This window comes from Varroa jacobsoni, unplaced genomic scaffold, assembly GCF_002532875.2.
Source record: "Varroa jacobsoni isolate VJ856 unplaced genomic scaffold, vjacob_1.0 contig02544, whole genome shotgun sequence".
Lineage (NCBI taxonomy): Eukaryota > Metazoa > Arthropoda > Arachnida > Mesostigmata > Varroidae > Varroa > Varroa jacobsoni.
In genome coordinates, this window is record NW_019214836.1 from 32,980 (window position 1) to 50,691 (window position 17,712).

The 17,712-nt window shown below is 39.6% G+C and overlaps 3 protein-coding genes across 4 annotated transcripts; 1 reads left to right on the top strand and 2 right to left on the bottom strand.

The window, feature by feature from the left end:
• Positions 1–955: 955 nt before the first annotated feature.
• On the bottom strand, positions 956–6,239 carry Sou (required for meiotic nuclear division 5 protein souji). Its single transcript, XM_022854043.2, has 7 exons — positions 5,647–6,239; positions 5,039–5,178; positions 4,427–4,610; positions 3,824–4,161; positions 3,267–3,428; positions 2,875–3,029; positions 956–2,614 (listed from the first exon to the last, which is right to left on the bottom strand). The coding sequence occupies exons 1-7, from the start codon at positions 5,780–5,782 to the stop codon at positions 2,551–2,553; spliced, it is 1,179 nt and encodes a 392-aa protein (XP_022709778.1). The 5' UTR covers positions 5,783–6,239; the 3' UTR covers positions 956–2,550.
• Positions 6,240–6,695: 456 nt separating this feature from the next.
• LOC111272538 (putative E3 ubiquitin-protein ligase UBR7) lies at positions 6,696–11,944 on the top strand. Its single transcript, XM_022854042.2, has 6 exons — positions 6,696–7,062; positions 7,789–7,980; positions 8,425–8,561; positions 9,241–9,481; positions 9,622–9,907; positions 10,243–11,944. The coding sequence occupies exons 1-6, from the start codon at positions 6,865–6,867 to the stop codon at positions 10,398–10,400; spliced, it is 1,212 nt and encodes a 403-aa protein (XP_022709777.1). The 5' UTR covers positions 6,696–6,864; the 3' UTR covers positions 10,401–11,944.
• On the bottom strand, positions 11,174–15,632 carry LOC111272540 (JNK1/MAPK8-associated membrane protein). 2 transcript variants are annotated; one of them, XM_022854044.2, is made up of 5 exons: positions 15,334–15,624; positions 14,259–14,404; positions 13,899–14,111; positions 13,135–13,310; positions 11,174–12,909 (listed from the first exon to the last, which is right to left on the bottom strand). In XM_022854044.2, exons 1-5 carry the CDS (start codon positions 15,463–15,465, stop codon positions 12,620–12,622), a joined length of 957 nt encoding a protein of 318 aa, XP_022709779.1. In that variant the 5' UTR covers positions 15,466–15,624; the 3' UTR covers positions 11,174–12,619. The 2 variants fall into 2 exon arrangements, with proteins under 2 accessions (XP_022709779.1, XP_022709780.1); XM_022854045.2 differs by lacking the exon at positions 13,135–13,310 and having other exon boundaries at positions 15,334–15,632.
• Between the last annotated feature and the right edge of the window lie 2,080 nt (positions 15,633–17,712).

The window sequence follows — 17,712 nt, forward strand, 5'->3', positions numbered from 1 at the left end:
TCTACTGAGCAATTTATAAAAACAATGGTATATGTGGATGTAACATAATTTGTTGCCGCCTTACTTAGCAAACATGTCTTTTCTGCATTCATGCGTATACTAGCATTTAATTATTTCAACCGCAGCTAGAGTTTGTTATGCGCTATTGCATCAGCGTGCAGCAGTGTAAAAGACTTTCTTAATGCAGCGGAGTGTAGCATTAATTCCTATGCCTCCGATTGCATAGCTTTTTCGTAGTCTATATCATTCTAGAATTATTGCGCAGAACAAACTTCAATTTGATATACAGTCTTCTAGATTTATTGCGAGGTTTAGCTTGTGGAAGAAAGCTATCTGAAGCAATGTGAACAAGTTATGCCGAGACATTAATTTGTCTAGCAGTTCATTAAAGATAAAAAGAAGATAAGAAAAAAAACATAGAACATTTTGAAAACAATCTTTTCTAAAAAAGTAAATTACAAAAAAATGATGAGAAATGGTGTAAAATGGTTATTTCATTATTATCTGAGAAACTTACAATATGAAAATAGCAGCTAATCAAGTTCTCGAATTTTGATCCCTCTGACCTGTTTAGAGTCGAAATTAGAAAAATATAAATTAAAAAACACGCTGATGGATGAAAGATACAGTGCATACCCAATGTTTGTCTCCATATGCATGCACGGACATATTAGCCTAAAATCGTAGGTTTTATATTTCATAATGTAAAAATATGATATTTCATAGGTTTTAGCGTGTTCAAAAAATCCTAAAAAGTATTTGTCGCTACCAATCTTTATCAGGTCTATGAGAATTAGTGCTTAAATAGTTTCAGTTACTAAATTTTAATTCAGTTTACTTCATTTACTGGTGCACACTAAGGCTGCCTTGGGCTCTGTTCTTCAATGCTTTGTTAATAACGAGCAAACTGGTTACTTTGACACCAGTTTTCCTCATTTAAATAAAGACAAACATAGTATTTTCTCTTTGTTTTTATTTCCATGTAACTTTATAAATATAGTTATACAGTGTTGTCATTGCCATTTTTGTTAAGAATCAATATCACCACGTTACGTTCTTGCCGTTATTTCTATCAGGCTTCTCCTTGCCGACACGTAGTTCTTGTACCAGCTTCTGTTCCGGCACAAGGTCCTCATGTCTTTCCAATGTAGTTCGAAATCACTACATCTAGTTCATTATTATATTTTCCAACGCTAGGGCTTTTCTGCTTTGTGCCTTCCACCCATACACCATTATTACTATTAAGTCCTTTCAGTGAACTAAACCACCAAGACCGGAAGCATCAGTATTACTAGTAGTATCTTCCGTCATCTAACATGATCACTCAAAAGTTCATTTCAACTTTCCACATCTCCTTTCGTCTTATACAAGCATCATCCTCATCATTACCGTTATAACATGGCCTTACTAACGCAGTCTTCTTGTAAGTATGCTTAGTCACTGAAATTATCGGTACCGCTTAACATTAATTAGCGTTGTTATTTGATATTATTAATAATCATATCATTACAGCATCGTTTATTTAAACCTGTGGCACATTCTCTGCCCTTGGTGAGCCCTTTTCGATCTCACGCATGTACTTATCCGACGCTAAATTTAAACACGAAAAAAACACTCTGCTAAAAATTAATTTCTCTATTTTAGTTTCTTTCAATCTGCTTTCATTATTCTCAAATGATTTCAAGGTTTATGTAACGCTTTATGTTTTTTGCTTCTCCAGTCGAACGAATCATACTTGCTGCGCTTTTGCTATGTTCAGCTGATCACCAGAGTCGCTTGTCTCTGTTACTATAACTAGTACTATTATGAATATTATTGTGATTATTCTGCTACCACTATAATGGTGATTATTATGATTACTAATGGTACTATCATTATTTTATTATTATTAATTATATTGTCAATACTATATACATTGGTTGTTGGTACAGCGGGTTATTGCTGCTACTGCCTTCGTGTTTCGAGGTTGTTGGTCTGCCTTTTTGTTGATTTTCGTTCCTTCTGTAAATGTGATCCCTTTACGTGGCAGCGCAAGCATTTTCTTTTCTTTAGATTTCCTATACTATAGCCTCGTTAGGCGTCCCATCTACTACCCCGTTTGATTTAGGGGACCGTTCATTTACGCGCACACCGTACATAGCAACTTCTTTAAAAAAAAAATTAAGTGGCCCCGTAGTGGTTAGTTTTTGCGGTTTTCTTCAGTCAGTTTTCATTTCATTCGATGTCATGGTCACACATTCAACTCTCAGAGTAATGGACACGACACTGTGATCTGTAGTAATGCTATCTCAATAACAATGCAAATCGTACAATGAGTTCTAGGACGAATCATGCATAGCCGTACAAAATCGCATATCACTAATGGTACGTATAACTGATGCGCATGTACCTGCGCGCCGCTCGAACGACCAGTAATTTCTTTCATTGCCTCTTCTCCGCTTTCGCACGCCTAAACGGTCGCGCAGCAATCACCCGAAATTGTATTACCTCTCACCCTTAGCAACTACTGTTAAATAATTGAGACGGCCACCTGCCGTTGCTGCCAGTACCTCAAAAGTGAACTTCGCGAGCATCACTAGGATTCTGCTCAACCGGACAGTACGGACATTTAAGCCTGAAACAATGAAGAAAAAAAAGCAGAAAATGATAAGGAGCGGATATTACTCTGTTACAAAGCAGAATTTTACTATGATCATGTTGTAGCTAACTGCATTATTCTGTCTGGGTAACAATTAGCCCTTTGTTACGACGAAATCAGTTAACGTTTTCTTTGAAAAATAGCAAGGTCTTTAAAGGACCAATTTGTACGTATTCTGCTTCTATTCTACAATGCATAATATGTGCAAATCTGTGCGCGTGCCTTTTGATACGTACTTTGTGGCATTAGCAAGCTTATGGAGAGCGTCTCTTGATATGACGTGCCCGCAAACCAATCGCATCGGCGGGTTGTGATCAGAACTTTGTTGACGCAGAATGGGACAAGCGAACACCGAATGGAATTGACTTGCCCGTCCTAACTGAATCTCAATCTACACCAAAAACGAAAAAAAAAAACTATATATATATGTGTATGCTAAGTAAAATCAGAAAACAGGTTTCTAAACTTATAACTTTTATAAGCTTAATAGGAGAAGCAAACTTCATTAATCTATCGACTATTCCAATCAAAGAAAATCTTTGCAATCATTAACTACAAACTTGAATCGTTTTGCGTTAATAACGAGCAAAAATGTCATATGGCACAAATGAATAATACCAGGACTTACCGGCAATTCGTCCATTCCACACCAGACATTAACTTGTCGTTGCTGCATCACTTGCTTGATACTTAATAACGAAGGTACGGCTGTGCAGCCAGCATTGACACAAACCGACAACGGACTTTCAACAGATAGACCTAACAAAGTGCATGCATCCCGAGAAAACACCTGGAATATATAGAAGCTAGAGATATTAAGCAATCGTAGTGCAACTAGTAGTAGCAATAAAAATGCAGATCAGTCACGCTAATTAATATGTCGTGTATTAATACAAACGAACTTTTCATATTATAATGCTTTACAGGAAACCACTCCAGGATTCAGAGAAGGTCACCTGCCAAAAAAGCGCTGGGCATCTGATAAAGAATATTGATTGGAATATTTGCCAATAGTTACTAAGTCACTACAATTTAGTTTACATTCTATAATATTTTGGCCATCATTCTTCTTTAAACATTTTAACTAAATTTATTAACGTAAATGCGTTACTAAATAACTCACTTCAATTATCAACTTTTATAAGTATAATTCTATGCTAACAAAAAGCCTACTTCTGCCTCTACCTGACAAATGTCCGTCCAGAGTGCACTGTCCAATAGATGGCCGTACGGGCTATTGGCCAACGCTTGCCGGTCAGTTGTACACGTAAAGAGAAGACACCCCATCAGGGTTTGGATGTCCTTCTTGTGTCGTTCGGCCAACTGCTGTAAATGTTGCCTTGCGTAGGCAACGACTTCAGCAGATGTAGCACCTCCTACTAAAAGCCGTACAAACTGCAACCGATGCAGTTTTAATTCTAATTCGGAATTTTGCGCGTTTAACCGCTCCCGATGTAAGTTGACCCACTCGAGGGCCGGCTGAAGGTCGCGACGACGAAGTGAATCGAGGATGCGGTTAAGTTCTGCAAAGAAAAATGTCGATAACAAGAAACAAGGGCGGGGACTCATATACCCTATTCTGCAATGTAAGAAATGTTTAGCATGAAAGACAACATCTTGCAGTACTTTATGCAATAGGGTTGGTCACTGAATTTTGTCCACAGCATAATCTGCTTCAAAATATTGAAATTAATATTAACGACACAAGTGATGCTTTTTGGTGCTTCTCCAATGAGCATCAACCGGTGAGTTTTAATTATTCATTATTATAAGCAGATTCAAGCATACCTGTAAAAGGCTCCCTATAGTTTTGCGGAAGCTGTATGTTGGCCTCTCTTACAAGTTCTTCGGCTATATCAAGGTAGCCTTTGCGGAGAAAATGTTCACATACTACCTGATTGACCATAGCCTGTGATTTTTCGTCTTCGAATACGCCTTCTTTGGATGTCGCTGCGAAGTCTGATATGAAATTCTGGTCAAATGCAGCGAGTACAAAGGAAACAAAAACCGACAAACCAAGACATTAGCAAAAATACAAAAACAACAGATCAATGGAAAGTTGACAAGGATAATGGTATACTGTTGTCATTCGGCTCTGTTATATGCACAACAACAGTACAAGTCCGTTTTCACACTGAATTTCAAATGGATCACAGACTAATGAATACAGATAAATAATTATTTTAGGTCAAGACTATTAATAGCCGTTATATCCTAGATACACAGAGTACGTTACACAAAATACATGACAATTAAACATGAAAGTGATTTCTTATATCGTATGTCTAACTCACAAAATGAACAAACTGCGACCGGGTATATCTTACGTGTGCATCAATAAAACGATTTGTAACTTCTCATCGTTGGCGTACTTTTTTGAGAAAAAAAAAAGAGACAAACCTTGTCGATGACTTTGCCAACTTTTGACACCGTCCCATGAAGGTCTCTATGTTGTGTAGCTAGAGAAATAGTTACGTCTTTAATCTTCTTTACACATGTATCTAGTACAACAGTGTTGGTTTCCCGGACGTCTCTCTCAACTGTAGTAGGTACAAATATCAGCAAAAAAGCGTTTAGTGAAAAGATTTCAAAATACTGATTAGCAGAGCTGAAGGTCTAGCATTTATCCTTGAGTAAAATGATTCATAAAACACTAATTTTCCTGGTAAAGTAGCTAAGTAATTAAAAAAAGCTGCGTCATTTCCAGGCAGAGACAACTGTTACTGTATATAGTTACAGAAAGTTCCGCACTAATTTTTGTTCTGTGGAAGGACTCGTTTATCTATGATCTATACTTTAAATGCTTCTCTTTTGTTTTTTTGTTATAGATACATCCTAATAAACTTCTAACATATTTGGCTTTTTCCAGTTACATTGGGATAATGATCTATTTGTTTGCTACTCTTATATGGTAATTTTTTAATCTGGTGGAATACACTGACTGGCAGTAGATCGACAACTTAACTTTTGCCTCAATTTTTCAATATATACCTCACAACGATACGCACCTGCACCAATCTCTTGTTCCATGCTAGACACCGTATCGATCAGTTCTTGAAGTGTTTTTGCCTGATGTTTTTCGAAGCTCTCAAGCTTCGAGACTACCTTGTCGACTTCCTTTTCGACAGCGATACAGGCTTCCATTGTAGTTTTATTGGTTAAAATAGCAAAGCTCGTTCAGTATTGTACAGCAAACACACTATAATATTAGCAGTCAACACAGTCAACTGCTAAAACCCTGGTACTAAAACATCGTCAACAAGCGGGCTAGAATCTCCTGTTTCAGCTGCTTTGGGCGCAGTTACCGCTACTGTTGCTGCTGTTACAATGAAACCCACACAGCAGCAGCAGCAGCAGCTGAAACCTGTAGTCAACCCTATAGCCAGAAAACAGAGTCACAGTTTATGGGCCATCGACAGCATCTACCTTTTTAGCATCTGCATTTGCACGCAGATCCATTCACTCAGATCGGACCTAAAAAGTTTACAACACAATATAGAAGCGTCCGTTACGAACGAAGTTATATCATGAAGTCCTTTTTTCGTTCTCCTTTTTGCACCAACAACGTCTGCGGACGGACCGCCGAATTGAAGCGGAGGCTTGCACTCAGCTGGAATCAAACGGCTGCTACTGTTTCATAGTAGGCTTTGTGTTGGCAGCAGGCGGCCTTCCTTTCCAAGCTTTAACAATGTCGGTTGTTTTGATACTCTGTGTGTTTACGAAAAACTAACAAGCCACAACTACGCACTTTCTCTGCCATTTCCATCATTGTACTTGGCCATCCGGCCTATATGTTTCATTCAGCGATGAATAAACTATTCGTCGCGAAACATGCCCATCGAAAAAAGAAACGGGGTTGTCTGGTTGATTGTTGAATGATTTGATTAAGTCAAAGATTTCTTTCTCAAAAGAATACCGTCAATTGCCCGTCATCCCCCAAACCCGTACTCCATCTGTTCCAACGATTATAAGATCGATACAGTGAGTGTTTTTGCTTCTGCTCAGTTCCCGGGGTGCGCAGCTCGCGCCAAAAGCTCTTACTGGGTGCCCGCAGCTCATCACTGTATTACACCACTGGCTGTGTCTAGCTGTTCGTTACGTTAGTAGGGAAGAGTCGGGAGCTGCTAGGCTGACATAGCGTTGCTCAACAAGCTCTAGCAGTAGCAGCATCAATAGCAACTGTGAGCCCATAGTAACAGGCACGACAAGAAGGTTTACTGTACAAAATGTCAGCGGACGGTAAGGAAAACGGAGCGAACAGCAGTCGTCAAGACACTTTCGCCAATGAAAATTGGGCAGCTGAGCAGCCAAACAGAGAGGACAGCGTCACCCTGCAAGAAATTCTCGACGAAGAGGAATCGCTGGAGGCTGATGCAGCAGCCGTTCTCGGCGCTTCGGACGCGAAACGTTGCAGCTATGTTAAGGTAATAGCAGGAAGAAACACAGTGTGATCTGTTTTTGGTGCTCTCTGATCAGAGTTAAGACTAACTTTGGGACAACTTTTGTGCTTGGATAAAGCAGCCTCATGGCAAATTCAACAGATGAACTGAGCTCTTTATGAACAACTTTATAAATAAAGTTGTTCCTGAGGGGCAGAAGACAAGAGCAAACGGAAAGTAGAAAAATTCTCGTTCATTAAAAGCCGATATTAAACAACCCCGGAATATTTTAAATAATTGCATGCGTTCATTTTAAGGTAGATTTAAATAGATTGGTCACTTGTATAAGTTTTACCATTATTTTGTGTAAGTATTCATGGACGTGTAATTTACACCCAAGAAAAACCACGTTCTTGAAAATCAAGAAATACCATTTACATGAATGAGGCTTAGCGTATTTATCGTCGTTTCGCTAACTACAGATATGTGTTTTTATGCTCTTTCTAAGAGTATTATTTTTATAGGTATAAAGTCTGTGTTATACGTGTATTATCCAAGTGTACAGCATTTATCAGTACGACAAAACATTCAACAGCTGATTTCGACCTTGCTGAATTGCGACTTTTTTGATATGTGGTTTCCTCAACATCGCTTCGAAGTGCAGACGAATCTCTTGTTCAGGGTCTTCTACGAAGTACCTTCGCTCATAGGTTTTATGTTGTCGTCTTTTTCCTATCCAAAAAAAAGTCTAATCCCATTTTAATTTACCAGGGATACGTCGACAGACAAGCACTTTACGCGTGCGCCACGTGCGCCCCGCACCCAGCCGCCGCAGGGGTCTGCCTCGCGTGCTCTTATGCATGTCATGATGGCCACGAACTTTACGAACTGTATACGAAACGTGATTTCCGATGCGACTGTGGCAACAGCAAATTTCCCAACATGACCTGCTCCCTGTATTCGGTATGTACACGCTTAAAACACAGGCAAACGTTTCGTGTTGAAATACACGCGTTATGTACTCGAGTCAGCGTTGCTTCTACAGTACGGTGGATATATTTTCTGATCGTCGGGTGCTTAATAAAACAATAACAAAAATACGTATGAAAGTATGTGTACCCTCCTGTTACGTTTAGCTTTTGTGTAGAAGCAAAAAAAAAACATTTGTCAAGACCAAGTTACCAAATAGATAGTCGTAGTCAGCTCAAAGAAAGCTTGTCATGTCGGCAAAAACAATACGCTTTTAATGGGGCAGAATTTGAACGCTTTTGTAGACGACTGCAGCTATACAGCAAACAGTACAATATACAGTTGCTACTATTAAAATATGCGCGATTTAACAGCTGAGCTGCAACGTGCCACTTGAATGAACTTGTATGCTTGGTTGGAATCAACGACTTGCTGCAGGCAAAAGCAGCGGTTAACAACGAAAACTCATACAACCAGAACTTCTCGGGAAAATACTGCCGTTGTTCGCGACCTTACCCGGATCCCGAGCGTACCGATTCCGAAGAGATGCTTCAATGCGTCGTCTGCGAGGATTGGTAAGGTCCTGACACACCGTTGACTAGTTTCTCATATTTCGCACTATCTCAGTAAGTTGTTCTTAGAAGTAGACTAGAATCTATTTGCTACCCACCCTATAGCTCTGCACGCAGGGTGATAATTTCTCGAAAATTCTTAGCTTATGTCAATGAAACGAAGAAATACGACATTTAACTAACACCGTACGAATTCTCAGCAATCAATAACCTATATTTAGGCAAAGAATTCTTTGAGATGATGTGATTACATTATAGCTAATGATAAAAGCGAAATAGAGGTGAACGCAAAGTACCTAATATGAAAGCTACGCATGGTGAAACACGAATTAACAAACGCATGATTGCTCGCCTTCTTTGAGTACTTAGTCAGTTAGGAATGGCGTTACTTTTGACTGTGCCAAGAAAAACGTGTACGGCAATGTGGAATCATACAGATTGGAGAAATAACGACCTGTTTCGTACGGATCAAGCAATTTGACTACTAGTTTTAACTTGCTTTGTAAAACCGAAACGGTAAATGGTATGATTTCCCAATAGGCCAAAATACATTGCATGTCCCTGCCACTATTTTCTATCTGAGTTTAAGCTGGGTTCCTTAGTGATGTTCGTAAATTGCAAAAAAAATACGTCTAGTACTGCCCTGCGTTCGCGATAATCAAGTGTCTTGTAAATTTTGTAGGTTCCATTTGAGTCATATCGGGCTGGCATCGGCTAATTCAGACGATTTTGAAGAGTTGATTTGTGACGACTGCATGAAAGCACATGCGTTTCTTTGGAAGTATAACAAGTTGGCCAAAGACAAGGAGGTGGACGTGAAGGTAGACGTGACAACGGTCGAAGACAACTCTGAGCCAAACCCCAAGAGACCACGACTTGAAGATGGGCAAGGCGAAACCGCAAACGAATCCAACACGTCAGAGGTACGATGAACTTGGCCAGAATAGTTCGCACGTACTCGTATTTTGTATCACCGGATTTAGTTTCATTTGAAAAATAACTTTTGCAGTTATACTATTTTCTTATTTCAGAATATTGTCTTTTCGTGTTTCTTTACTTTTAGAAAACACCAGCGTCATGCACCTTCGCCAAGTTGCCTATAGTTGAACCAATTCCAACGTCAGGGGCTACGTGGCCCAAATCATGGCGGTCCCTTTTGTGCACTTGCGGTGATTGTAATAAAATATATATCAAAGAAAAGTTGTCATTTTTGGCACGAGCTGATGACACCGTGGGAGCTTATGAAGACCGCGGTCTTCGCAAGCGTAGAGAAGATGGTCCTCAAGAGGATCCGCTAATGAGTGCTCTTAATAAGATGGACCATGGCGTCAAGATTGACCTTATCGATGGTGCGTAAACATTTATATAACTATAACGCATTAAATCTGAAACCTACCCGGATATTGTCACTTACATAAGAAAGAACTCTGCAAAAGACGATCACGCTCACATTTGCATTACACGATGTAAATCTAATGACAATGGGAAATAGTTACTAGCAATAGTAATTCATGTGTTTATATTTGTGGTAGAGTCAGTTTCAAAAGAGTAAAAAGATCGACTCATGAATTACATGTTTTCAATACGAAAGAACATGTATCAGTTTGCTAACTGACAAACAATTTGGGCGTGCCTATTGAATCTAACATTTAATCATTGTTATCCTTCGTATGTGCTGTAACAGGGTACAACAATTTAAAGAGTTGCTTGACCGAGTTCCTACGAGAACAGGCGAGCCAAAATAAGGTTATCACGGCAAGGGACATCCAGGACTTCTTTGAGGAGATGCAAAGAAAAAGAAAAAACTCTGCCCCCCCGCCTGTCAGCTATATGTGTCGGTAAATCGCAAGTAATTATGGCGTAGTTGAGGATAATAGGCCAGTTGGAACATCAACGGCAGGCCTCCGTCGTTTCTGAGTTTTTGTAATTGATCTCCGAATGACGGTGTTGTATTTTAATAAATGCAGGTTCCTGTTGTTGAACAGTTTGCCGGTTGGCGCATGCGCATTTGTGATCAGTGCTTTTGGTAGCGAGAAAAGAGATTCATCGCTCTAGATTTGTTTCACCCAACTTAAGGATGAATTATAGGTCGTTCTATGTTCTTTATAAATCAGCGGGTTACTGGCATCACTTAATCGACACGTTAATGGCGCAGAGTGATATTAAAAATTGAGTACATTTTTCAGTGGTATGTGGAAAATATTTTCTAATGCAAAACTTGAGTTGGTGAGCAAAGCCCAATAAGAGATATTTTAGGTAAGGGCTTTGTATACCGCATGAACCAAATTTCAGCAAACTTAATTTCAGCAAAGCAAATTTTTACCGCATATAAGCAGCGATATATAACTGTAAAAAGAAAGGTTAACGATCGCACACCTGCTCGATGAAATGTAGTTTAACTTCTCTATCGAAGTCAGTTAACATGAAGTATGGGGTTTAGCCTTATCTGTCGAACACCTCGAAATTAACCGCTGCCAATGCGCGAATGTGAGGCGATCACAGACCAATAGCGGCGCAGAATCACCCGGCAAAGCAGCCATTTTGTCAATAAAACAACGGAGACAGCAGGTGAACCGTCAAAACATACAGTCAATAGAACAAAATGACAAAAGGCACAATATTTCCACTCTATGGTTTATTAATAATACTATTGTATGACTCCTAGATATTGTAAACCAAGTGGCAAATATCGGTCTACAGTAATGAAGGGGGCTACGAAGCGAAAAGTCGACAGCAGTGTGTTCATATATAATACCTACATAGATGATGTACGGTAGAATACAGCAAAAAACAACACTAATTAAAATATTATGTATCTTCCCTGCAAACGGGCAGAAGTGGAAGGCGAAGAAATCGACTAACAAATTAATTGTTAGGTACGCGATTGTCAATCAGACGATGATTACTTATCTTAATCATCGGAAGATTCATTAAGAAAAACCGCAGTCATTATGATAGTTATAAATATCTGATAACAATAATGATAACAAGGATATTTTCAAGTGGCTTCATTTGATCAAATAGTTTCTAACCCCATATATTATACTTGGAATCAAAAGTGTTAATTTCACAAAGTGCGTTGTTTAACATCCATTAGCATGCCTCGCATTTTTTATGCTATCTACGGTTATTGTCAGAAATACTAAGGTAAACTATTCGATAACCGGAAATTATATGGATTTAATTGCGTCACATGATTGGTTCGTGCGGAAACGCGTCTCGTATAAATTTTCTTGGACCTCTCCCTTTATTCGAGTGCTCATGTTAATAAACGCGGCTTTCTCCAATGCTCCCACTTTGAGGGCGGCAAAAGGCAGAGACAAACCGTATAAAAATAAAAGGGTACATAATATAAGCTATATACGCGACTAGATGAGCACATCGTATTCACATGTGTTTTCCTTGACTTCTCTATTTCAAGCATTTTGCAACAATTCACTGCATTTTTCCTTACTAAATTACGTTTTTCACATACATATTTATTTTTTTCTACTCCATTCGCTTAGCTACATCTGTGTAGATAACAATTACGATCTAGCTAGAGTGCTATGATACATTAATATCATATAAACAAGATATGTACAGAAATAGATATCCACGTAAATACATCTCATCAGGGTTTTTGGCCTTTCGTTGCATCTTTGTTATCAATTGAAACTCTTCAGAGAAAAACAAGGTAACCATGAAGAATTGTGCTTGTTTAAGATTTTACCGCTAGAAAATATTTCGGGAGATTACATTGACTTTACTACTAGTAGTGCTAAAACCACACGGTATAATTCATAACCTATGGCCCTTCATTAGATATTATTAATCTCATATTCCTCTGTGTTTTCGCGTCAATTACGACAAAACTCGCTAAGAGTTTTGTACACAGTTTTTCAAAAGATGTATAACCGTAACACAATAACTTTTAATAAGAGTTAATCTCCGATCAGTTGGTTGTTGGACCGCTGCCCTGTTCCTTCCAACCTCTCGCGCGGTCCTCGTAAGAAGCCTTGTTACATATCCTCTTTCTCACGAATCTTCGCCGCCTACCCACAACAGCTAACCCAGCTTATTTAGTACATATTTAGTCTTTCCGGATCCGTGAAACGAGCTGTGAATATATAGAACAATGTCGGCAGTGGTGCAAGAAGCAGCGTCCAGAACGCGTCCAGCTTGTGCTCTTGGACGGTTGCAGCAACTAGGCCATACGCATGCACAAGCCAATGCGATAAAATGATTAGTAAGTTTCGTGGCTCTAGAGACTGCTGCCGGAGAGCAGTAACCGACTGGTGTTGACGTCCGGCAAGGTGGGACGCAATCGATACCACCGAGACGATCATGACAAGGTACGGGAACGAATAGTCTGCAGATAAAAGAGCACATAATTTAGCGTAAAGTCCTGCAACGGGTTCGCAGAAGAACCCACATAACTTGAAATTATCTAATTAAGTAGAGATCAATTTGTTAGAGATGCGGTAAAATGTTTTTGCTTGGAAAAAATGATAACAGTTACTGAACAAAACGATGAAACTAGGAAGTAATTAATTGCAGGTTACGTTGTTGCTAAGTTTTACAAAAACTTTCTTACAAAGTAGGCCGGCGAGCACGGCGTGACAGAGCGCCATTAGCGGAATGGCGTAAAGAGTTAAGTGGACAGTTTTCCTGGCTTCCTCTTTACTCCATTGTAGACGTTGAATAAGTAGCCCACGTAACAAAATCATCAACACTAGGCTGTATCCCAGATAGACGAAGACAATAGAGTATCTATAATGACATTAGAAGTCAGTGAGTCAAAAATACTTTTCACTTCTGCAACCGCGTTTCATACTTTCCGATAAATCGGTAATAAACCTTGTTGGACCACAGCACAATATATCGGCTTAAAACGTGATGGATCAGTCCAAATATATATATTATTCTAGACAGCAATAAATAGATAAATTTAACTTTCTTTGTTTGTATAAACTCACTTTTTCTAATTGTAATTTACAGTGCGACTCCTAAAAAGTTCCTACCGTAGCAACCTTCGCTTTGAAAAACATTCAAGTTTATAAAAATACGAAGTTAAGAAGAAAATGTTAACATGGTGCACTGTCTTATATTTTACCATTCTTATTGTTTCTGACTATTTGCCCTGTTTGATTTATTTTTCAAACTAATACCAAGCTTTCTCTTTAAAGCTTCTTGAAGCCAAAAATAGTGCCATTATTAGAGTATTGATTCGACTACAGATGCTTGTAACCCTATTGGTATCTGAACAAACAAATGTGCAGTAGCTTTACGCTCGGTACTAACGCTCAGAGACTAACTCCTAGTATAGAATACAGCATGTTCATGCCCAGTTGTACCTACAGTGGATAGACGGCTTCCTGAGAACAGTGCAGTGTCTGCTTATAGTAGGGCGAGGGGTTGTGCAGCAACGTGTACCAATCCGACAACTTATCTACTTTACACGTTACCAGCTGAAGGGAACCCCAAGGCGCGAATGACGTCAGAGACAGCAACGCACTCAAAACATTTTCCAGCAGTGAGCAAAGTTGTAGAGTGAAAGCGCGATGACCCAAACTGCAGAAAAGGATCACCGGCAAGGCAACGTTAAAAAAGAGCAACAGTTATCTAGCGCTGACCTGATACACGTGTTTGAAAGAACTGCTACTACTTATTACACTGTGTGTAATATGCTCAATAAGAAATTGAGAATACATTACTTACATTCTTCTAGACCGATCGATGATCCACCATTGTACATCGAGGCCCAATAGAACGACAAATCCAAGATACAGCCAGTCATACACGTTTGGACTCGATGAACACTCTTCGCAAACAGAAACTTCGACACGAAATCCCCGTGGACACGCCTATATGTGGGATTCATTATTGTTGGAAAACTTTTTTCACTCATAGGTATCCTTCAAAAACTATGCATTGCTTAAAATATGTTAGAGGTTACAGCAATAGCCAACGCCAGTCTACAAGTGAGTATACAGGAGACTAACTATGGGAGGCTTAATACTGCCAATAAATATAACAACTTAGCTTACTCCCACTAGAGGGTCGAGCCGATCTGTTTTACAGGCCTCTTTGAGAAGTCCTAGCTAAGTCTAGAGAGAACCGCGTCGGGTAGTTCGTAAGCTGAGACATGCCCATGGAATCTGTAGTCTCTTATAGCATTAACCCTTTAAATATATATCCAATCACTAAAGATAAGTTGTTTGCTCCTCAAGATGTTTATTTTGATGTCAAAGGGGAATAAGCACAATTCATTATTGTATGAAATTAACATCTTGTGGACACGACACTTTCGCTTGTTGAGAATACGTTTATCTCTTAGATACACAATTTGCTCCGATTTTCAGAAATAAGGTATTTTTGCAAAGATCCATGCAAGAGGGTAATATAAGGAAACGAATGCAATCCAAGCCTTAGGTGTACATTGCAGTAGAGGATTAATAAGTTCCTAAGTCACGTTCTATGAATAAGTTGGCTTCAGTTAAGATATTTGGACCATTTATGTATTATTATGCAATCACATGTCTACATCTAATTTACTTGGTGAGAGCAGACCTTAACAGTCCTAATACCAGTACGTATAAGTTAATTTGTTGGCTGGCCTGCTAATTGCAAGTAGTTCATAGTTGAAAGTCATTTAATGTCACTGTTTTATGAATCATGTATAAGACAAATGCAATCATTTTTCTTATTAGCGCTGTATAATTGCAGTCATTAGCCTAATGAACTACGGAGCCACTTTATACAATTACAAACAGATATTCGAACTGGCACGTACCCCGCACGCGCTGAAGTTTCCAGAGTCGCCTAATCGAATTCTTCCACAGTAGCTACCGGGACAATGAAGGCTCGAAATCATTCGCACGCCCTGAGACAGCATATACCGCGACAGGCTTCCCGCCTGATACATTCTACAGTTTCATATAGCCGACTGGTATTAATACAAGGTTCACCATTTCATTGACCATAACATACGATCGTCGCGTTCCACTAACGAAAAGGATACTTGACATGTCCTATCGTTGTAGATCTTCTGGTATGAATACAGAGCCGGGAGTCGGTCGCACTCAGTATTTAGTGGTACATATGTTTTGATGTTGGACTAACAACGGTCCTCTCTCAGCATACGCTCAACATTTAACTTCCGAATAACATTATTACAATAACATTATTTAGAAGCATATGTTGATGTTAATTCAAATGCAGTTGAAAGGTAAATATATTCGGACAGTGGGCTCAAAAAGAACGTTTACGCGAGTCCTATTCTTGCTGTATAGATTTCTCCATATGCATGGCCCAAATCACATAAAGTCGTAAAAAAGAGTGCAATCACTATATAAAAAAAACAGGACTTTGTTGTTACTCGTCTTCTTTCAGTTTAGCTCTGAGGAATAATGCCGTCCATACAATGAAGCTATGCTGATATGACGCGGGTTCCTGCCGTCAACCGTTCGACGGTTAATTTCCCACATGTTGTATCACATCCTATTCCCACATGTCGTACCCCACATGTTGTATCACATCCTACTCAATTGTTGTATATTCGACTATTTCTTTTTTGTAGTCGTCAACATCTGTTACTCGTGATCTCACGCTGCTATAAAAGACGACAAACAAATAGCGTTAACATACGATGAAATAATTTACATTAATGCATTCGAGATCGATTTTTCACAATATCGATTTCTAAATCAAGGCCGTTTTTAGTTCGCGTAGTCTTATTGACAAGTTGAAAACTGTAAGATCTCGGCTGATTCTAATAGGACTGGCCGTGCTTTCCTAGGAGTGGTATGACTCAATGTACCTTTCATGAAAATGAACCCGTAAATCTTCCGTTTTCCTGCATCACCCATATCGCTGCCGCCCACTAAAGACTACCTATTTAGTGCGCTATGCACTATAGGCGGTATTATTCGTAGCATACATGTTGGCGGATTCGCAGTATGGCCATCTAGCTTCGCAGTGCCAACGCATCTAAGGCCTGCTACTCTGATTTTCCTGGCCTTCATCAATGCCAGTCCTACGCGCTGCGCGTTGATATGCCTTCCCTCGAAGCAGAAACAGCAACTGGTATTTTCTCCCGGCCGGATGAGCCTCTGGGAGCGAGTATAGGCCTTCTCCGGCATGTTGTATCAAACTAGCTTGGCATAAGAGTTTACTCTAGTCGCTTTGGTAAAGCGTGGAAGTAGCTGATTTTGCGATATTTCGGATGTGAGCCAGGAACACCCTGATTTCAAACTTGACCCCAGCTTACCTAGCAGTGCTCGCAACACAAACCGTGCAGATATCTTCTCGTTCTTCCTGTACCGACAAAAGAAAAATCGGTGAGGAAACTTGGCTTCCTTAAGAACTAAATGGTCGTTGAGCCGTTTTATATAGCCGCGTCCCACGTACGAGAGTCAAATCACACTCTAGACGGAACGCCTTTCGCAAGTATGGTTGCGCTTTTGGTATCATGTAGTTGGCCGGCCATCCGCGATCTTATTCCGGGCGTCTGCACTTTTTCGGCCGGGTCTCGCGGAACGCATATTTCGACGGCGGCGCCGCTTAATCATTGAAACACTCGGAGAGTCGGCTTACCAGTGTGTCCCTAGCGATCCCACTGCTGCCACCAAAATAAAGAATAGTGGCTCAACTTTGTCGCTGGTAAGATGGAACGCTTTACAGACACTCGCTCTGCATTTATCTAGTCATTGATGCGTATAATACTTGAACCATTACGGTACTCAAAGAAACAACCGGTTTCGTTAGGATTGATTTGCAGTGAGCTAAAAATCGATGCGATATGAATATCCGAAGTCGCTATGGACGGAAGACCCAAGATAACGCGTAATACCGCGTAATACGCGTAATACTACCACTTGTACAACTGAATATAGCAGCTTCACTAAAAAAATAAATGCTTCAAAATATTCAATTTTAAGAATCGTGTTTCCGTTACAACCAACATGAAGTAGAACTGTCTATCCATTAAGTTTTTTAAAATTCTGAAACGACCACTTGATACCATATTTTCGGAATTTCTAACGTCAGCGATGGATAGCAGCATATTCTTCGTTGGTACCTCTATCACGAGGCACTTCATCAAGCGTATATTACACCTGATTTTATCGACGTTAGCAAATTGGTTCAGCGAATCTGTCACAAGATCATATAT